The 22407-nt window shown below is 46.8% G+C and overlaps 1 protein-coding gene across 1 annotated transcript; it reads right to left on the bottom strand.

The window, feature by feature from the left end:
* Positions 1-8920: 8920 nt before the first annotated feature.
* On the bottom strand, positions 8921-20996 carry LOC140105668 (trypsin-like). The gene is made up of 5 exons (XM_072129672.1): positions 20893-20996; positions 12036-12186; positions 11263-11516; positions 9989-10125; positions 8921-9223 (listed from the first exon to the last, which is right to left on the bottom strand). The coding sequence occupies exons 1-5, from the start codon at positions 20930-20932 to the stop codon at positions 9074-9076; spliced, it is 732 nt and encodes a 243-aa protein (XP_071985773.1). The 5' UTR covers positions 20933-20996; the 3' UTR covers positions 8921-9073.
* Positions 20997-22407: the final 1411 nt, after the last annotated feature.

Below are 22407 nucleotides of genomic sequence, written 5' to 3'. Positions count from 1 at the left end.
CGGCCAGAAACAGAGCCAATCACAAGCCAGGAGACTCTGCACTCCACCCAGCATGACGTGGTACCCTTACACGTCGATAGCAGTGGTTGGCTGGCCAGATCAGGTGACCCTGGGATAGACTAGCCGCTGCCCGCGCTGCTCGGATCATTCTCTGTCTGGATGCCGCTAGGGAGAGAGCTGCTGCTGGTCAGGGAAAGCGTTAGGCTGTTCTATTAGCTTACTGTTAGGCAGGAGTGATTCTACAACAACCCAACAGCCCTTCTTAGGGCTACAATAACGTTATACTTTTTTTTTTATTTGCTTGTGGCTGGGCTTGCTGGCACTAGTAGTGCAGCTTGTACCATATTGTGAGGAATTAGCAGGGGGACTTGCTACCGTTGTGTTTAGCTCTTAGTGACACACATATCCACCTCAAACACCAAAGTGGGAAAATTTATTAGGGGTTTGATTTCAATTAGGCACAGTCTGCCAGTTTCTTTTTATTTTACGTTTATTTTTTTAATAACTCAGTGTCATCTCATCTGGCATAGTAGTGTGCTTTAATACTTGGCTAGAAAATAGCCATAGGAGAATCCAAACGGCTTACTTACGCCTACAGAAGCGTTATATATATTTGATTTCTGGTTGATCTGCTGGTGGCTGTAGTTGCTGCAGTGCATCTACTAGCAAATTGTGAGCAATTTGGAGTGAGACTTGCGACCACTGTGTTTTGCGCTTAGTGACGCACATATCCATCGCAAAGACCGAAGTGGGAAAATTTATTAGGGCCCGGGGTTGTATTTCAATTAGGCACAGTCTGCCATTTCCTTTTTTATTTTACGTTTATTTTTTTCATAACTCAGCGTCATCTCATCTGGCATAGTAGTGTGCTTTAATACTTGGCTAGAAAATAGCCATAGGAGAATCCAAACGGCTTACTTACGCCTACAGTAGCGTTATATATATTTGATTTCTGGTTGATCTGCTGGTGGCTGTAGTTGCTGCAGTGCATCTACTAGCAAATTGTGAGCAATTTGGAGTGAGACTTGCGACCACTGTGTTTTGCGCTTAGTGACGCACATATCCATCGCAAAGACCGAAGTGGGAAAATTTATTAGGGCCCGGGGTTGTATTTCAATTAGGCACAGTCTGCCATTTCCTTTTTTATTTTACGTTTATTTTTTTCATAACTCAGTGTCATCTCATCTGGCATAGTAGTGTGCTTTAATACTTGGCTAGAAAATAGCCATAGGAGAATCCAAACGGCTTACTTACGCCTACAGTAGCGTTATATATATTTGATTTCTGGTTGATCTGCTGGTGGCTGTAGTTGCTGCAGTGCATCTACTAGCAAATTGTGAGCAATTTGGAGTGAGACTTGCGACCACTGTGTTTTGCGCTTAGTGACGCACATATCCATCGCAAAGACCGAAGTGGGAAAATTTATTAGGGCCCGGGGTTGTATTTCAATTAGGCACAGTCTGCCATTTCCTTTTTTATTTTACGTTTATTTTTTTCATTACTTAGCGTCATCTCATCTGGCATAGTAGTGTGCTTTAATACTTGGCTAGAAAATAGCCATAGGAGAATCCAAACGGCTTACTTACGCCTACAGTAGCGTTATATATATTTGATTTCTGGTTGATCTGCTGGTGGCTCTAGTTGCTGCAGTGCATCTACTAGCAAATTGTGAGCAATTTGGAGTGAGACTTGCGACCACTGTGTTTTGCGCTTAGTGACGCACATATCCATCGCAAAGACCGAAGTGGGAAAATTTATTAGGGCCCGGGGTTGGATTTCAATTAGGCACGGTCTGTCATTTCCTTTTTTATTTTACGTTTATTTTTTTAATAACTCAGCGTCATCTCATCTGGCATAGTAGTGTGCTTTCATACTTGGCTAGAAAATAGCCATAGGAGAATCCAAACGGCTTACTTACGCCTACAGTAGTGTTATATATATTTGATTTCTGGTTGATCTGCTGGTGGCTGTAGTTGCTGCAGTGCATCTACTAGCAAATTGTGAGCAATTTGGAGTGAGACTTGCGACCACTGTGTTTTGCGCTTAGTGACGCACATATCCATCGCAAAGACCGAAGTGGGAAAATTTATTAGGGCCCGGGGTTGTATTTCAATTAGGCACAGTCTGCCATTTCCTTTTTTATTTTACGTTTATTTTTTTCATAACTCAGCGTCATCTCATCTGGCATAGTAGTGTGCTTTAATACTTGGCTAGAAAATAGCCATAGGAGAATCCAAACGGCTTACTTACGCCTACAGTAGCGTTATATATATTTGATTTCTGGTTGATCTGCTGGTGGCTGTAGTTGCTGCAGTGCATCTACTAGCAAATTGTGAGCAATTTGGAGTGAGACTTGCGACCACTGTGTTTTGCGCTTAGTGACGCACATATCCATCGCAAAGACCGAAGTGGGAAAATTTATTAGGGCCCGGGGTTGGATTTCAATTAGGCACAGTCTGCCATTTCCTTTTTTATTTTACGTTTATTTTTTTCATAACTCAGCGTCATCTCATCTGGCATAGTAGTGTGCTTTCATACTTGGCTAGAAAATAGCCATAGGAGAATCCAAACGGCTTACTTACGCCTACAGTAGCGTTATATATATTTGATTTCTGGTTGATCTGCTGGTGGCTGTAGTTGCTGCAGTGCATCTACTAGCAAATTGTGAGCAATTTGGAGTGAGACTTGCGACCACTGTGTTTTGCGCTTAGTGACGCACATATCCATCGCAAAGACCGAAGTGGGAAAATTTATTAGGGCCCGGGGTTGTATTTCAATTAGGCACAGTCTGCCATTTCCTTTTTTATTTTACGTTTATTTTTTTAATAACTCAGTGTCATCTCATCTGGCATAGCAGTGTGCTTTCATACTTGGCTAGAAAATAGCCATAGCAATAGGATAGCATCGTTTGGTTTTAAAAACTAAAAAACACACAAAAAAAAAAAAAACACAAAAAAAAGTTAAAAAAAAAATTAAAGTTATAACTCTCATTTTCAAAATGTTTAACCCGAGGGCTAGGGGTAGAGGACGAGGGCGGGGACGTGGGCGTCCAACTACTGCAGGGGTCAGAGGCCGTGGTCCTGGGCGGGGTGAGACACCACCTGCTTATGAGGGAGCAGGGGAACGCCGCAGAGCTACACTCCCTAGGTTCATGTCTGAAGTTACTGGGACTCGTGGTAGAGCACTGTTGAGGCCAGAACAGTGCGAACAGGTGATGTCGTGGATTGCGGACAATGCTTCGAGCAATTTGTCCACCAGTCAGTCTTCCACGCAGTCCACCCATGTCACCGAAATCGGCACTCCTCCAGCTCCTGCACCTCAGCCTCCTCCCCCCCAGTCTGCCCCCTCCCAGCAAAATTTGCCATTTGAACCGGCATACTCTGAGGAACTGTTTTCTGGACCCTTCCCACAGTCACAAACCACTTGTCCGGTTGCTGATGAGCAATTTTCCGATGCCCAGGTTTTCCACCAGTCGCAGTCTGTGGGTGATGATGACCTTGTTGACGTACTGGAAGAAGTGTGTAAAGAGGTGTCCGACGATGAGGAGACACGGTTGTCAGACAGTGGGGAAGTTGTTGTCAGGGCAGGAAGTCCGAGGGGGGAGCAGACTGAGGGATCGGAGGATGATGAGGTGACAGACCCAAGCTGGGTTGAGAGGCCGGGTGAACACAGTGCTTCTGAGACGGAGGAGAGTCCTCGACCAGAACAGGTTGGAAGAGGCAGTGGTGGGGCCAGACGGAGAGGCAGGGCCAGAGCTGGTGCATCAGCGCCAAATGTGTCAACTAGTGAAGCTCCCGTGGCGAGGGCTCCTGCGGCGAGGGCTAGATTTTCAGAAGTCTGGAGGTTCTTTAAGGAAACACCGGATGACCGACGGACTGTGGTGTGCCACATTTGCCAAACCAGGATCAGCAGGGGTTCCACCACTAATAGCTTAACTACCACCAGTATGCGCAGGCATATGAATGCTAAACACCCCACTCAGTGGCAACAAGCGCTTTCACCTCCGGCCGTGCACACCACTGCTCCTTCCCCTGTGTCAGCTGATAGTCAGCCCCCTGCCCAGGACCCTGCCACAAAAACCCCATCGTCGCCTCCACGATCCTCCACAGCATCCACCAGCGTTCAGCTCTCCATACCCCAGACGCTGGAGCGGAAACGCAAATATAGTGCAACCCACCCGCACGCCCAAGCCCTTAATATGCACATCTCCAGATTGCTAAGCCTGGAGATGCTGCCCTATAGGCTAGTAGAGACCGAGGCCTTTCGCAGCCTCATGGCGGCGGCCGCCCCTCGGCATTCGGTCCCCAGCCGCCACTACTTTTCCCGATGTGCCGTCCCAGCCCTGCACCAGCACGTGTCAGACAACATAATCCGTGCCCTGACCAACGCCGTTTCTGACAAGGTCCACCTGACCATGGACACGTGGACGAGTGCTGCCGGGCAGGGCCACTATGTATCGCTGACGGCACATTGGGTTAACTTGGTGGAGGCTGGGACCGAGTCTGACCCTGCGGCTGGTCATATACTGCCGACGCCGAGGATTGCGGGGCCTACCTCGGTCCAGGTGTTTCAGGCCTACTATGCCTCCTCCTCCTCCCACCCCTCCTCCACCTCCTCCGAACGACCATCCGTGCGCATGGCGCCATCAGTCGGTAGCTCTAGGCACAGCAGCAGTGCCGTCGCTAAGCGACAGCAGGCGGTGCTTAAACTGCTGAGCCTAGGCAATAAAAGGCACACCGCCCAAGAACTATTACAGGGCATCACGGCGCAGACTGATCTGTGGCTGGCACCGCTGAACCTGAAGCCAGGCATGGTTGTGTGTGACAACGGCCGTAACCTGGTGGCGGCTCTGCAACTCGGCAGACTGACACATGTGCCATGCCTGGCCCATGTGTTAAATCTGATAGTTCAGCGTTTCCTCAAGACATACCCCAATCTGTCTGATTTGCTCACGAAGGTGCGCCGCATCTGTGCGCATTTCAGGAAGTCCAGCACAGATGCTGCCACTCTCAGGGCAGCGCAGCGCCGCCTCCAACTGCCCGCTCACCGACCGTTGTGCGACGTGCCCACGAGGTGGAATTCAACACTGACCATGTTATCCAGAGTTTACCAGCAGCGCCGAGCGATTGTAGACTGCCAGATGTCAACTTCCACCAGAACTGGTAGTCAGGTCAGTCAGCTTCCTCAAGTCTACAATGAGGAGTGGACGTGGATGTCTGATATCTGTCAGGTGCTGAGTAACTTTGAGGAGTCAACACAGATTGTCAGTGGCGATGCCGCCATCATCAGCCTCACCATCCTGCTGCTTGGCCTGTTGAAAAACTCTCTGGTCAGCATGAAGTCGGAAGCTTTGCGCTCCTCACAAGAGACGGGGGAAGAAGATTCCCTTGTTGATAGCCAAAGCACCCTTAGGTCTGTTTCTCAGCGCATATCGGAGGAGGTGGAGGTGGAGGAGGATGAGGAGGAAGAGGAGGAGAATGTTGGCGAGACACAAGAGGGGACCATTGTTGAGTCCTTCACTGTTGAGCGTGTATGGGCAGAAGAAGAGGAGTTGGAGGAGTTGGAGGAGGAGGAAATGGACAGTCAGGCCAGTGAGGGGAGTGAATTCTTACGCGTTGGTACTCTGGCGCATATGGCAGATTTCATGCTAGGCTGCCTATCCCGTGACCCTCGCGTTCAAAGAATTTATTCCAGCACCGATTACTGGGTGTTCACTCTCCTGGACCCACGGTACAAGCAAAATCTTTCCACTCTCATCCCTGGAGAGGAAAGGAGTGTGAGAATGCATGAATACCAGCAGGCCCTGGTGCACAAGCTGAAACAGTATTTCCCTTCTGACAGCGCTAACGGCAGAGTGCGTAGTTCTGCGGGACAAGTAGCGAGGGAGAGTAGGCGAGCAGGCAGCTTGTCCAGCACTGGCAAGGGTACGCTTTACAAGGCTTTTGCCAGCTTTATGTCACCCCAGCAAGACACTGTCACCTGTCCCCAGTCTCGGCAGAGTAGGGCTGATCTTTACAGAAAGATGGTGAGGGAGTACGTAGCTGACCATACCATCGTCCTAAATGATCACACAGCTCCCTACAACTACTGGGTTTCAAAGCTGGACATGTGGCACGAACTGGCGCTGTACGCCTTGGAGGTTCTTGCCTGCCCTGCCGCTAGCGTCTTGTCCGAGCGGGTTTTCAGTGCAGCTGGTGGCATCATCACCGATAAGCGTACACGCCTGTCGACTGACAGCGCTGACAGGCTGACGCTTATCAAGATGAATAAAGCCTGGATTTCTCCTAATTTCCAATCTCCACCAGGTGAAGGAAGCTCAACCTGAATAATTTATCCACTCCTCCTCCTCGTCATTTTCCTCCTTCTCCTCCTCTTTGTACAGTAAAGCAGAGGAAACTGGCTATTTTTTGACAGGGCCCACTGGCTCTAGCTATAGTACTTTATGCATTTAATTTTTCTGGAGGGCCACCGACCCGGTCCTCTGTTTTAAACAATTTTTGGGAGTGCCACATACAGGCACTCAATCTATTCAATTTTTCTGGAGGGCCACCTACCTGCTCCTCTGGTTTGAAAACTTTTTTGGACTGCCACATACAGGCACTCAATCTATTCAATTTTTCTGGAGGGCCACCTACCTGCTCCTCTGGTTTGAAAACTTTTTTGGACTGCCACATACAGGCACTCAATCTATTCCATTTTTCTGGAGGGCCACCTACCTGCTCCTCTGGTTTGAAAACTTTTTTGGACTGCCACATACAGGCACTCAATCTATTCCATTTTTATGGAGGGCCACCTACCTGCTCCTCTGGTTTGAAAACTTTTTTGGACTGCCACATACAGGCACTATCCAAATTGAATTGTCTCCATAGCAGCCTCCACACGTTGTCTCCATTGCTACCTCCAAAAGTCGTCCATATAGCTGCCTCCATACATCGTCCCTTTATCAAACGAGGTGTGTCAGGCCGAAATTTGGGTTGTTTTCATGGATTCCACATCAAAGTTGTTAACTTTGTCGCCACCCTGCTGTGTTATCCACAAAATACACTGGCAAACTTTTACCATTTACGGATATTATTTCAGCGCTTCTTGCGCATCTGTTTACATTCCCCTCACCCGCCATATCCTAAACTTATAAGAACGCTACTACACTTGATCTTATACAAAAGGTTCTTAGAAGTGCTGTTTGGGGAGTAGCCTAGAGACAGGGGCTTGGATTGGCGAAAGCTCGCCTGGCAGCGGAGCGCCAGCTCCATGCCAAGAACCAACTAACATAGTTTTAACTGCAGCACCTTTAATCTACTACTAGTTCACTGCCTCCATACATGGCCGCCTTATCAAACGTGCTGTGTCAGGCAGAATTTTGGGTTGTTTTCATGGCTTCCACAACAAACTTGTTAACTTTGTCGCCACCCTGCTGTGTAATCCTCAAAATATACTGGCAAACTTTTACCATTTACGGATATTATTTCAGCGCTTCTTGCGCATCTGTTTACATTCCCCTCACCCGCCATATTCCAAACTTATAAGAACGCTACTACACTTAACTTGGTGCAGGCTGGGACCGAGTCTGACCCTGGGGCTGGTCATATACTGCCGACGCAGAGGATTGCGGGGCCTACCTCGGTCCAGGTGTTTCAGGCCTACTATGCCTCCTCCTCCTCCCACCCCTCCTCCACCTCCTCCTCCGAATTACCATCCGTGGGCTTGGCGCCATCAGTCGGTAGCTCTAGGCACAGCAGCAGTGCCGTCGCTAAGCGACAGCAGGCGGTGCTCAAACTGCTGAGCCTAGGTGATAAAAGGCACACCGCCCAAGAGCTATTACAGGGCATTCCACATCAAACTTGTTAACTTTGTCGCCACCGTGCTGTGTAAGCCACAAAATATACTGGAAAACTTTTTTCATTTACGAATATTATTTCAGCGCTTCTTGCGCAGATGTTTACATTCCCCTCACCCGCCATATCCCAAACTTATAAGAACGCTACTACACTTGATCTTATACAAAAGGTTCTTAGAAGTGCTGCTGGGGAGTAGCCTAGAGACACGGGCTTGGATTGGCGAAAGCTTGCCTGGCAGCGGAGCGCCAGCTCCATGCCAAGATCCAACTAACATAGTTTTAACTGCAGCACCTTTAATCTACTACTAGTTCACTGCCTCCATACATGGTCCCCTTATCAAACGAGCTGTGTCAGGCAGAATTTTGGATTGTTTTCATGGCTTCCATGTTAACTTTGTCGCCACCCTGCTGTGTAATCCACAAAATATACTGGCAAACTTTTATCATGTACCGATATTATTTGAGCGCTTCTTGCTCACCTCCTTTGGTTCCTCTCTGCCACCCATTGGTTTGAAGCCTGAGTCCATTTAGGGTATGTTGCCATGACACTCTCTAGCCTGCCGCTGCTGCCGCTGCCTCTGCATGCCGTCCCCTATAGTGTCAGGGTCAATTATTGGATGTTTTAGATGCTATCTAGCCTCATTCGGTCACTCTGTCATGGCCATGCTGTTGCCCATAATTTTGGCATAATGGTGCGATTAAGCAGCCTCAGAGGCATCCATGCATGCTGCCCCTGCTGTTTCCTGTCCATTTCCGTGGTGTTTCCATCCTTTTCTGAGGTTCCCAGGTGTTTGGCCAAGCTTCCCTGTGCAGAGCCTTGGTCCCCTTGAAAAATGCTCGAGTCTCCCATTGACTTCAATGGGGCTCGTTACTCGAAACGAGCACTCGAGCATCGGGAAAAGTTCGTCTCGAATAACGAGTACCCGAGCATTTTAGTGCTCGCTCATCTCTAGTCACTTGTCATTGGTTTTCTGCTCACCAAAGGAATAAACACTAGTGATCAGACATTTTTGTCACACCGAAAAAGTCTATAGGAACTACAGTATGTGAACAGCTAAGAGATTCTCCCCAAAATTGTGCATCTCAGATGCAATATGTCAACTTTTATTTGTGGGATATCACAATTATAACATAATGTTATGGAATTATCACAGATGTTCTTGAGATGCTCTTCAGATGTGCAGGTTCACAAATTGTAGACATGGGTAATAGAGGATAGTAAGAAAGAAACACAAATTAATTAGCAGCAACGGTGTCTTGGATCCAGGTGTTGTAGTTGCAGACTCTAGTGTAGACTCCAGGATAATTCTTTTGGGCACAGCCGTATCCCCAGGAGACAATACCCTGCAGTTCTCCATTACATACAACAGGTCCACCAGAGTCACCCTGGATAAATAAAGAAAAAAAAATTACAAGCTGAAAATATTATTGACCCAGTTAAAATAATCTGAATGTTGTCTTGTATTGGAATATGAATGGTCGAAGAGAAAGCGTGGGTCTGTAGTCCACTCCCTGAAGAAAGACCAGACTTCCCAATTCCGCGTGGACTACAAAGGGCTCAAGGCTGTCATAGTCACCCTGTGCATTTATGACCTGATCGATCAATTTTTTGGGGCAAAGTATCTTAGATCTGAGTTAATTTAGGGAAATTTAGGTTTTCCTTATATTTCAACTGTAGTTTCTATCTTAATAGGGGGGATTATAGGTCTGGATCATAAATAGAGGTCCAAAGCAGGGAATGATCACTTAGAAAACTAATGAAATGCACAAGTCATATAGTCATAGTGGGGCAGATTTACTTTTGGACTTTGGCCATCTACTCACAAAAACTTGCAAACGTTTCTTATTCCAAATTGATTTACTGTTTTTGATATGTTTGAGAGTTTCTGTTCTTAGTCATGGGTGGAGCTTATTGGAAGTGGGATGGGGTTGAATTAAACTGGGAGGGATAAGGACGTGCCAAGAAAATGTGCTAAAAACGTTGTTATTTCAATGTTAAAAACCAAGTCAACTAATAGATCGAGTACACGAGACAGCCTGACAATCATCTAGCATCAGTCGTTGATACATTTTCTAGTCTAAGTTTACCGCACAAAAAAGTTTTGCTCAGTCTCCTCATTTATAGAGTGGTCATATCGGTGAGTCCATTACCTGGCAGGAATCTTTTCCTCCTTCCATGTAGCCAACGCAGACCATATTGGCTGTGATCTCTCCTGGATAGGCGCTGTTACACTGAGCATCAGTCAGGACTGGAGCGTCCACACAATGCGGGAGATCGGGGTAGTTTGCTGAAATAATAGAACATAAAGATATAAAATACAACATATTTAGCCTTCAAAAATGTTGCATAAATAAAAGCAATAATACTGCATAGAAAAACCTTGAAATATATCTAATCAGAAAAAATGTGTATCTCTCTCCATTACATTTACCGTGAATTGAAAGTTCTGCTAAATCCATATAGTCCCACAATAATTACTTAATGTACTAAAAGTAGGGAAGAAACTTGAGGGGTTGCAGAGACTGCGGACACAACTGGGTCCAAGAGGCTTTGGGAACCCATTAGGTCACTTTTCCATATGAGAAGGCTAGTACAGTATTTTTCAGACTATAACGCGTACCGGATTATAAGGCGCACCACGAATAAATGCCTGCTAAAACATCTAGGTTTCAGATATAAGGCGCACCGGTTTATAAGGCGCATCTCATTGTAAGGATGAATGACCAGCAGCTGGCAGACCTGTACACAGTTCTAGGCAGCTGTTGTCTGTAAGTATGGTTCACATATAAGATGCACTGGACTATAAGGCGCACCTTTGATTTCTGAGAAAGTCAAAGGATTTTTTGTGCGCCTTATAGTCCAAAAAATATGATACTATAAACCATATTAAACATAAGCCTGGCACAGACTTTGCACTGGGCCCATCCGCTTAAAGTTATACTATTGATAAAGTGTCAATAAGAGTCTATGGAGGGGGATGGGGGTAGGAGGAGGAGTCTAGTGGAAAAACAGAGACACAGACAAACAGATTCTTCCTGCTGCAGATAACTATACGTTCTGTTCCACTTCAAGTGATTTATTTCCATAAGAACAGTTGAGTACTTCTCTATAATGTTCTACATGATCTTGCTAAGTCTTATGAGTGACACAGAGAGAGATAGCAACCGAGCAGATTCGTATCTACTTTCTGTGTGCCGTGTATGGGAGACATCACGCTGGCTAGTCTCCAGCCACCTGCTTTGACAATGCATTATAAAAGTCATAGAATGGCCAAGATACGCAATACTTAAAAGAAATTAATTTACCCATGACATGTGTGTGGAGATATGCATTGGAGGGGCACCAAAAATAACTTTGCATTGGGCCATAGAAAACCAAATCTGACACTGCATAGCTATATGTGGCTATAGAGTCATGAACTTACAGCCACTGCTGAGGGTATTTCCCCAACCGGAGATCAGACAGCTGGTGCCGGCGGTGACACATCCTGAGGGCAGGGGGATAGTATTGACAAAGGCATTGAGAGTAGCGGGAGTGGAAAGCTTGATCAGGAGAATATCGTTGTCCAGGGTCCTGGAGTTGTACTTGGGGTGCTTGATGGACTTGGCATTGTCGATGAACTGCTCTGTGCCTTCACTTACAGCAATGTTATGTTCTCCCAGCCTCACCTGTACCTTCCTATAGTGAAGAACATAACCATCACATACATATACATACATATACATACCTTAAAATGAGTTTTCCACTTATCACTACATGTTTACTATCTGTAAGTATTTATTTGTTCCTTGTTCCTCATGGGTGGGGCCAACTTGTGCACTCATTACAGTGAATGGCAGACAACTGTTTCCAACTTAGTGCCCTTTGTTAATGCAAAGCTAAACAGCTGATCAGTTTGGGGGCCTGGTGATGGCGATTGATGCCCTACTGTATCGTTCAGACATCAATTTTAATTCTTGGGCAACCCATTTAATACCAAAACTAGCCATGGTTAGTTTCTAGGGGCTTCAGTTTGCCAGATTGGCTGTTCAGCCACCAATCCGGCAATATGACCATGTTGCATGGCGAACCTCGAGCACCAATGTAGGGTCTACTCATCTCTTCTTCTGATGGAACCCTTTTGATTGGCAGCTGCCATTGTCACTATGATTTTAAGCTCAGATTATTATCTTCCTGGTTCTGATAGTTTACACTTACTGTTTGTGGCAGTGAGCAGCAGAGACCACCCACAGGCTATTAATCAGGGACCCTCCACAGAAGTGGTAGCCCGCATTAAGGGACACCTGCCAGGGGACAGAGTTCTTAGCACAGACGTAGCCTCCTACAATTTTATCTTCTTCAAAGGCAACTGAAAGAGAATACAAATAAATCTTTGAAAAAATGTTTTTAAATATTAACATTTAAAATAATAACAAACATAACAATATATTACTATAACAATGACAGAAGTAAATTATCAACTGCCACAGATAAAAGCAGGGTGGATATATATATATAATAGATATGATATTGCACATGGTATAGACACTGAGACATAAATATAGTGGGAGTTTAATATAGAAATCCTATCTTAATCAAAGGTAGAGCCATCGACCAGGTCTACACCTACAAGTACACCGCGCTGACATCGGAGGGTGAGTATTTAAGTTTATTTTTTTTTAAGTGGGTAATTTTTTTTTTGTTATAGACTCGTGTATAAGCCGAGGGGACGTTTTTCAGCACATTTTTTGTGCTGAAAAACTTGGCTTATACACGAGTATATACGGTAAGTAGTTCAACAACTGCAACACAATGTTCTACGAATCAAAAGGATTATATCCTACACCATTGTCTGCTGGGACAGCCAATCCTAAAAAAAATGAATATAACAGGCTGGCCAAAATCACCAAAAAGTCTCAAAGCATTGTGGGAGATAACCTGAGCCCTATCGACAGCATTGGACAGGTTAGAGGTCGCAGCAGGTTTATTACCATTGTAGTAGTACCAAGTACTACTCCAACAACGGAGCACCAGAAGTGTCCAGTGTAGACCGATCTGCTACCGGACGAGGAGGCTTCAGAAGTCCTTCATACCAAAAGACCTTGATCTCTACAATAAATGGACTCAAGGAGCAGCCAAATCAACTTAATTACCCTTTGCTAGCACCTCCCCCCAAGCCATTGTTTTTATAGGGGCACATTTACTACCCAGTCCGCGGAGTTCACAGAAAGTGCATTGTCCGTGTATGATGCCCTGTGCTGCGATTCATTGTTCGCCCGATATCCTGCATGTGTCGCTTCCCCGCTCAGGTCCGACAGAGTTCACCTTCTTCTTCTTGGTGCATGTAAGTACTTGATCTTGCGACACAATTTGAATCTTAAAACCCACACTCAGTCCGAATCAGTGCAAATCCGACGCCCCCCGATTTGACTTCAGTCGCATGAAAGCCAGCGCAGCTGCGCCAAAATCTGTCGCTTGATACACAATCCCAGCGCAGACCCCTGTTAAATAGCTGTCAAAGCTGCGCAAATCCCAAAACCGCCAAACAGTCAAAAGTGCGATCCTTAGTAAATAAGCCCCATTGTATTATGTCTGTGCTACTGTTTATCTCTGTGATTTTCTTTGTACTCTACATACCGGAGCTATGTACACTACAATATCCTTAATAAAGCTTTATTGTATCATATTTAGAGATGAGCGAACATGCTCGTCCGAGCTTGATGCTCGGTCGAGCATTAGGGTACTCGAAACTGCTCGTTACTCGGACGAATACTTCGCCCGCTCGAGAAAATGGCAGCTCCCGCCGTTTTGCTTTTTGGCGGCCAGAAACAGAGCCAATCACAAGCCAGGAGACTCTGCACTCCACCCAGCATGACGTGGTACCCTTACACGTCGATAGCAGTGGTTGGCTGGCCAGATCAGGTGACCCTGGGATAGACTAGCCGCTGGCCGCGCTGCTCGGATCATTCTGTCTCTGGATGCCGCTAGGGAGAGAGCTGCTGCTGGTCAGGGAAAGCGTTAGGGTGTTCTATTAGCTTACTGTTAGGCAGGAGTGATTCTCAAAGAACCCAACAGCCCTTCTTAGGGCTACAATAACGTTCTACTTTTTTTATTTTAATTTGCATCTTTTACCATTTTGTGAGGAATTAGCAGGGGGACTTGCTACCGTTGTGTTTAGCTCTTAGTGACGCACATATCCATAGCAAAGACCGAAGTGGGAAAATTCAGTAGGGGTTGGATTTCTATTAGGCAATAACTCAGTGTCATCTCATCTGGCATAGTAGTGTGCTTCCTTTGATACTTGGCTAGAAAATAGCCATAGGAGAATACAAACAGCTTCTTGAAGCCTACAGTAGCGTTCTATATATTTGATTTCTGGTTGATCTGCTGGTGGCTGTAGTTTCTGCAGTGCATGTACTTGCCAATTCTGAGCAATTTGTAGTGAGACTTGCGACCGCTGTGTTCTGCGCTTAGTGGCGCACATATCCATAGCAAAGGCCGAAGTGGCAAAATTCAGTAGGGGTTGGATTTCTATTAGGCAATAACTCAGTGTCATCTCATCTGGCATAGTAGTGTGCTTCCTTTGATACTTGGCTAGAAAATAGCCATAGGAGAATACAAACAGCTTCTTGAAGCCTACAGTAGCGTTCTATATATTTGATTTCTGGTTGATCTGCTGGTGGCTGTAGTTTCTGCAGTGCATGTACTTGCCAATTCTGAGCAATTTGTAGTGAGACTTGCGACCGCTGTGTTCTGCGCTTAGTGGCGCACATATCCATAGCAAAGGCCGAAGTGGCAAAATTCAGTAGGGGTTGGATTTCTATTAGGCAATAACTCAGTGTCATCTCATCTGGCATAGTAGTGTGCTTCCTTTGATACTTGGCTAGAAAATAGCCATAGCAATAGGATAGGATTGTTTGGTTTTAAAAACTCAAAAAAAAAACAAAAAACACAAAAAAAAAAAAAACACAAAAAAACACCAAAAAAAACAAAAAGAAGTAAAAAAAAAAAAAAAAGTTATAACTCTCATTTTAAAAATGTTTAACCCGAGGGCTAGGGGTAGAGGACGAGGGCGGGGACGTGGGCGTCCAACTACTGCAGGGGTCAGAGGCCGTGGTCCTGGGCAGGGTGAGACACCACCACCTGCTGATGAGGGAGCAGGGGAACGCCGCAGAGCTACACTCCCTAGGTTCATGTCTGAAGTTACTGGGACTCGTGGTATAGCACTGTTGAGGCCAGAACAGTGCGAACAGGTGATGTCGTGGATTGCTGACAATGCTTCGAGCAATTTGTCCACCACCAGTCAGTCTTCCACGCAGTCCACCCATGTCACCGAAATCCCCACTCCTCCAGCTCCTGCACCTCAGCCTCCTCCCCCCCAGTCTGCCCCCTCCCAGGAAAATTTGGCATTTGAACCGGCATACTCTGAGGAACTGTTTTCTGGACCCTTCCCACAGTCACAAACCACTTGTCCGGTTGCTGCTGAGCAATTTTCCGATGCCCAGGTTTTCCACCAGTCACAGTCTGTGGGTGATGATGACCTTCTTGACGTAGTGGAAGTGTGTAAAGAGGTGTCCGACGATGAGGAGACACGGTTGTCAGACAGTGGGGAAGTTGTTGTCAGGGCAGGAAGTCCGAGGGGGGAGCAGACTGAGGGATCGGAGGATGATGAGGTGACAGACCCAAGCTGGGTTGAGAGGCCGGGTGAACACAGTGCTTCTGAGACGGAGGAGAGTCCTCGACCTGAACAGGTTGGAAGAGGCAGTGGTGGGGCCAGACGGAGAGGCAGGGCCAGAGCTGGTGCATCAGCGCCACTGTCAACTAGTGAAGCTCCCGTGGTGAGGGCTCTTGCGGCGAGGGCTAGATCTTCAGAAGTGTGGAGGTTCTTTAAGGAAACACCGGATGACCGACGGACTGTGGTGTGCAACATTTGCCAAACCAGGCTCAGCAGGGGTTCCACCACTACTAGCTTAACTACCACCAGTATGCGCAGGCATATGAATGCTAAGCACCCCACTCAGTGGCAACAAGCCCGTTCACCTCCGGCCGTGCACACCACTGCTCCTTCCCCTGTGTCAGCTGCTAGTCAGCCCCCTGCCCAGGACCCTGGCACAAAAACCCCATCGTCGCCTCCACAATCCTCCACAGCATCCACCAGCGTTCAGCTCTCCATACCCCAGACGCTGGAGCGGAAACGCAAATATAGTGCAACCCACCCGCACGCCCAAGCCCTTAATGTGCACATCTCCAGATTGCTTAGCCTGGAGATGCTGCCCTATAGGCTAGTAGAGACCGAGGCCTTTCGCAACCTCATGGCGGCGGCCGCCCCTCGGTATTCGGTCCCCAGCCGCCACTACTTTTCCCGATGTGCCGTCCCAGCCCTGCACCAGCACGTGTCAGACAACATCATCCGTGCCCTGACCAACGCCGTTTCTGACAAGGTCCACCTGACCACGGACACGTGGACGAGTGCTGCCGGGCAGGGCCACTATATATCGCTGACGGCACATTGGGTTAACTTGGTGGAGGCTGGGACCGAGTCTGACCCTGGGGCTGCTCATATACTGCCGACGCCGAGGATTGCGGGGCCTACCTCGGTCCAGGTGTTTCAGGCCTACTATGCCTCCTCCTCCTCCCACCCCTCCTCCACCTCCTCCTCCGAACTACCATCCGTGGGCACGGCGCCATCAGTCGGTAGCTCTAGGCACAGCAGCAGTGCCGTCGCTAAGCGACAGCAGGCGGTGCTCAAACTGCTGAGCCTAGGCGACAAAAGGCACACCGCCCAAGAGCTATTACAGGGCATCACGGCGCAGACTGATCTGTGGCTGGCACCGCTGAACCTCAAGCCGGGAATGGTTGTGTGTGACAACGGCCGTAACCTGGTGGCGGCTCTGCAACTCGGCAGACTGACACATGTGCCATGCCTGGCCCATGTGTTAAATCTGATAGTGCAGCGTTTCCTCAAGACATACCCCAATCTGTCTGATTTGCTCACGAAGGTGCGCCGCATCTGTGCGCATTTCAGGAAGTCCAGCCCAGATGCTGCCACTCTCAGGGCAGCGCAGCGCCGCCTCCAACTGCCCGCTCACCGACTGTTGTGCGACGTGCCCACGAGGTGGAATTCAACACTGACCATGTTATCCAGAGTTTACCAGCAGCGCAGAGCGATTGTAGACTGCCAGATGTCAACTTCCACCAGAACTGGTAGTCAGGTCAGTCAGCTTCCTCAAGTCTACAATGAGGAGTGGACGTGGATGTCTGATATCTGTCAGGTGCTGAGTAACTTTGAGGAGTCAACACAGATGGTCAGTGGCGATGCCGCCATCATCAGCCTCACCATCCCGCTGCTTGGCCTGTTGAAAAACTCTCTGGTCAGCATGAAGTCGGAAGCTTTGCGCTCGTCACAAGAGACGGGGGAAGAATATTCCCTTGTTGATAGCCAAAGCACCCTGAGGTCTGTTTCTCAGCGCATATCGGAGGAGGTGGAGGTGGAGGAGGATGAGGAGGAAGAGGAGGAGAATGTTGGCGAGACACAAGAGGGGACCATTGTTGAGTCCTTCACTGTTCAGCGTGTATGGGCAGAAGAAGAGGAGTTGGAGGAGTTGGAGGAGGAGGAAATGGACAGTCAGGCCAGTGAGGGGAGTGAATTCTTACGCGTTGGTACTCTGGCGCATATGGCAGATTTCATGCTAGGCTGCCTATCCCGTGACCCTCGCGTTCAAAGAATTTATTCCAGCACCGATTACTGGGTGTTCACTCTCCTGGACCCACGGTACAAGCAAAATCTTCCCACTCTCATCCCTGGAGAGGAAAGGAGTGTGAGAATGCATGAATACCAGCAGGCCCTGGTGCACAAGCTGAAACAGTATTTCCCTTCTTACAGCGCTAGCGGCAGAGTGCGTAGTTCTGCGGGACAAGTAGCGAGGGAGAGTAGGCGAGCAGGCAGCTTGTCCAGCACTGGCAAGGGTACGCTTTACAAGGCTTTTGCCAGCTTTATGTCACCCCAGCAAGACACTGTCACCTGTCCCCAGTCTCGGCAGAGTAGGGCTGATCTTTACAGAAAGATGGTGAGGGAGTACGTAGCTGACCATACCATCGTCCTAAATGATCACACAGCTCCCTACAACTACTGGGTTTCAAAGCTGGACATGTGGCACGAACTGGCGCTGTACGCCTTGGAGGTTCTTGCCTGCCCTGCCGCTAGCGTCTTGTCCGAGCGGGTTTTCAGTGCAGCTGGTGGCATCATCACCGATAAGCGTACACGCCTGTCGACTGACAGCGCTGACAGGCTGACGCTTATTAAAATGAATAAAGGCTGGATTTCTCAGAATTTCCAATCTCCACCAGGTGAAGGAAGCTCAACCTGAATAATTGATCCACTCCTCCTCCTCCTCCTCATTTTCCTCCTTCTCCTCCTCTTTGTACAGTAAAGCAGAGGAAAATGGCTATTTTTTGACAGGGCCCACTGGCTCTTGCTATAGTACTTCATGCATTTAATTTTTCTGGAGGGCCACCTACCCGGTCCTCTGTTTGAAACAATTTTTGTGAGTGCCACATACAGGCACTCAATCTATTCCATTTTTCTGGAGGGCCACCTACCCGGTCCTCTGTTTTAAAAAATTTTTGGGACTGCCACATACAGGCACTCAATCTATTCCATTTTACTGCAGGGCCACCTACCTGCTCCTCTGGTTTGAACAATTTTTGGGACTGCCACATACAGGCACTCAATCTATTCCATTTTACTGGAGGGCCACCTACCTGCTCCTCTGGTTTGAAACATTTTTGGGACTGCCACATACAGGCACTCAATCTATCCCATTTTACTGGAGGGCCACCTACCTGCTCCTCTGGTTTGAAAAATGTTTGGGACTGCCACATACAGGCACTATCCAAATTAAATTGTCTCCATAGCAGCCTCCACACGTTGTCTCCATTGCTACCTCCAAAAGTCGTCCATATAGCTGCCTCCATACATCGTCCCTTTATCAAACGAGGTGTGTCAGGCAGAAATTTGGGTTGTTTTCATGGATTCCACATCAAAGTTGTTAACTTTGTCGCCACCCTGCTGTGTTATCCACAAAATATACTGGCAAACTTTTACCATTTAGGGATATTATTTCAGCGCTTCTTGCGCATCTGTTTACATTCCCCTCACCCGGCATATCCTAAACTTATAAGAACGCTACTACACTTGATCTTATACAAAAGGTTCTTAGAAGTGCTGTTTGGGGAGTAGCCTAGAGACAGGGGCTTGGATTGGCGAAAGCTCGCCTGGCAGCGGAACGCCAGCTCAATGCGCATCATGCGCTTCTTGCGCATCTGTTTACATTCCCCTCACCCGCCATATCCCAAACTTATAAGAACGCTACTACACTTAACTTGGTGCAGGCTGGGACCGAGTCTGACCCTGGGGCTGGTCATATACTGCCGACGCAGAGAATTGCGGGGCCTACCTCGGTCCAGGTCTCAAAGGCCTACTATACCTCCTCCCACCCCTCCTCCACCTCCTCCTCCTCCGAATTACCATCCGTGGGCATGGCGCCATCAGTCGGTAGCTCTAGGCACAGCAGCAGTGCCGTCGCTAAGCGACAGCAGGCGGTGCTGAAACTGCTGAGCCTAGGCGATAAAAGGCACACCGCCCAAGAGCTATTACAGGGCATTCCACATCAAAGTTGTTAACTTTGTCGCCACCCTGCTGTGTAATCCCCAAAATATACTTGCAAACTTTTACCATTTAGGGATATTATTTCAGCGCTTCTTGCGCATCTGTTTACATTCCCCTCACCCGCCATATCCTAAACTTATAAGAACGCTACTACACTTGATCTTATACAAAAGGTTCTTAGAAGTGCTGTTTGGGGAGTAGCCTATAGACAGGGGCTTGGATTGGCGAAAGCTCGCCTGGCAGCGGAGCGCCAGCTCCATGCCAAGATCCAACTAACATAGTTTTAACTGCAGCACCTTTAATCTACTACTAGTTCACTGCCTCCATACATGGTCCCCTTATCAAACGAGCTGTGTCAGGCAGAATTTTGGGTTGTTTTCATGGCTTCCATGTTAACTTTGTCGCCACCCTGCTGTGTAATCCACAAAATATACTGGCAAACTTTTATCATGTACCGATATTATTTGAGCGCTTCTTGCTCACCTCCTTTGGTTCCTCTCTGCCACCCATTGGTTTGAAGCCTGAGTCCATTTAGGGTATGTCGCCATGACACTCTCTAGCCTGCTGCCGCTGCCTCTGCATGCCGTCCCCTATAGTGTCAGGGTCAATTATTGGATGTTTTAGATGCTATCTAGCTTCATTCTGTCACTCTGTCATGGCCATGCTGTTGGCCATAATTTCGGCATAATGGTGCGATTAAGCAGCCTCAGAGGCATCCATGCATGCTGCCCCTGCTGTTTCCTGTCCATTTCCATGGTGTTTCCATCCTTTTCTGAGGTTCCCAGGTGTTTGGCCAAGCTTCCCTGTGCAGAGCCTTGGTCCCCTTGAAAAATGCTCGAGTCTCCCATTGACTTCAATGGGGTTCGTTATTCGAGACGAGCACTCGAGCATCGGGAAAAGTTCGTCTCGAATAACGAGTACCCGAGCATTTTAGTGTTCGCTCATCTCTAATCATATTGTATTGTATTGTATTTTATATGCTATATACTATATTACATGTATATTTTTATATACCAACAACTACCAAATACCAAGTGGAAATATTAGCAATTTTAGGGAAATCAGAGAACAAAAATTTGTAATAAGTTGCAAAACTTTTCATAATATAATTTAGTAAACTAACAGAACATAAAAAGATTTTGTGTAGGTTTTTCCTTTGCTAGAAATTGCATTTTCAAAAACATGGTCTTCTTTTGCATTTTATGGCGTAAAGATATCTACTAAAGTGCCAGTGACATGAAGTGAATGTGTAACTTAGACCTTGACAAATCGATTTTTTAAAAAACAGTTTACAACTTTAAGATGGCCAAAAAAGATTTTAAAAAAAACTACTGAAGATTTCAGATTGTAAGGACCAATTATAAAAACAAACACAAATGATGATTGACATAATCTGGCAGGACTTACCGGCAGCTCCGAGGAGCAGGCAGAGCAGGAAAAGCTTCATCGTGGAAAATTTCAGAAAAAATGTAAAGGACACTATATATAAAGAAGTGAAGGTAAGTGCTCCCCACCCCCTTCTGCTATGAGATACACAGAGAACACTTATCAGAGACCTTGTGGAGATATTTGTTTCTGAAAACGCACATATGATATATTCACATGATATTACTACGTTGGGAATGTTTTGTTGAAGAACCAGAAACAAGGTCCTATGGCCACTTATCTCACTCTGATCTGAGTTCAAGTACAGGCAGTCCCCGAGTTACGTACAAAATAGGTTTCATAGGTTTGTTCTTAAGTTGAATTTGTATGCAAGTCAAAACTGTATATTTTATAATTGATGCTCCAGACATTTTTTATTTTTTTTTGTCCCAGTGACAATTGGAGTTTCAAAATTTTTTGCTGTATTGGGACCAAGGATTATTAATAAAACTTCATTACAGACACCTTACAGCTGATCATTGCAGCCTGGGACTACAGTAACATCCAGAGAGGTCACCAGAGGTCAGAGGGGGCAGAGGGGTCCGTCTATAACTAGGGGTCGTCTGTAAGTGAGGTGTCCTTAAGTAGGGGACCACCTGTATATTCATATTTAAATGGGTAGACTAAAAAGCACTAAAAAAACTAGTTAAATCTTAAGGAGAACCTGTCACCAGGTTTTACCCCACTAAAGTAAAATCTCCCCCAAAGTCTGCAAATATGACTCTCGTTTATTGTCACAGGTCAATTTTAGTGGTTGCAGTTTGAGTGTCATTTCAGAAGCCTCTATCTACTGTTCTATAGCAGGTGGCTTATGACTTTTTGAGCTACAGAACTGTAAATACAGGTAGCTTAAGAGTTTGATTTGCAAGCTGCACATAAAAATCCAGTTCCTTCCTATTTTTTAACTGCCTGTATGTCCAGTTCTGTAGCGTACAGAACTGTACGGTTGATTGGATCTGAAAGATGAGATTCTTATCTTTAAAATAACACCAGCATGTTTGTAGGCAATAAAGAACCAAATATGGGGCTCATAAAGTGACACCCTCCCTGCAACTCCCAAACGTGACCCACTTCATGTTAGAATGAGGTGAGAACTGCAATATTTGCCTCATTTTGGTGGATTTTTTATTGGTTGAGATTTTTCAGAAACATTTATAGATATTTAAAATTTGGCAAAGACATGTCCTATCCTACCTGAGGGGACTAGTAATTAAGTAAGGTAAAACCTGGTAAAGATAGTGGAGGGATTCTGAGGACTGGCTTGGATGGACCAGCCTACACTAACCGAGAGATGACAACTGGTCCATATTCCCTTCCTGGGCCAAAATTCAAACAAGGAGTCAAAGACAAAGGGGGTTATTTATCATATGCAAGGGCATGCCCGCCGGCGTATGATAGCCCTGTCGCTGCTCTTGGGCACCCCCAGAGGCTTCGATCTATCATCTAAAGATTACAATGTGACTTCTGATAAGCAGAGAGACAATCTAAAATCTGTCA

The sequence above is a fragment of the Engystomops pustulosus genome, chromosome 11 (genome assembly GCF_040894005.1).
Source record: "Engystomops pustulosus chromosome 11, aEngPut4.maternal, whole genome shotgun sequence".
In the NCBI taxonomy this organism is placed as follows: Eukaryota; Metazoa; Chordata; class Amphibia; order Anura; family Leptodactylidae; genus Engystomops; species Engystomops pustulosus.
Note: the sequence above shows the minus strand (reverse complement) of the source record. Positions and strands in the feature narration are given on the sequence as shown.

Excerpts from the sequence above, each read along its gene's own strand:
- LOC140105668 (XM_072129672.1), bottom strand. The coding sequence starts at position 20,932 with ATGAAGCTTTTCCTGCTCTGCCTGCTCCTCGGAGCTGCCG. Across the intron at positions 10,126-11,262 it reads AAATACCCTCAGCAGTGGCT|CAAACTACCCCGATCTCCCG; the intron begins GTAAGTTCATGA and ends CTATTATTTCAG. Across the intron at positions 9,224-9,988 it reads GAGGAAAAGATTCCTGCCAG|GGTGACTCTGGTGGACCTGT; the intron begins GTAATGGACTCA and ends TTATTTATCCAG.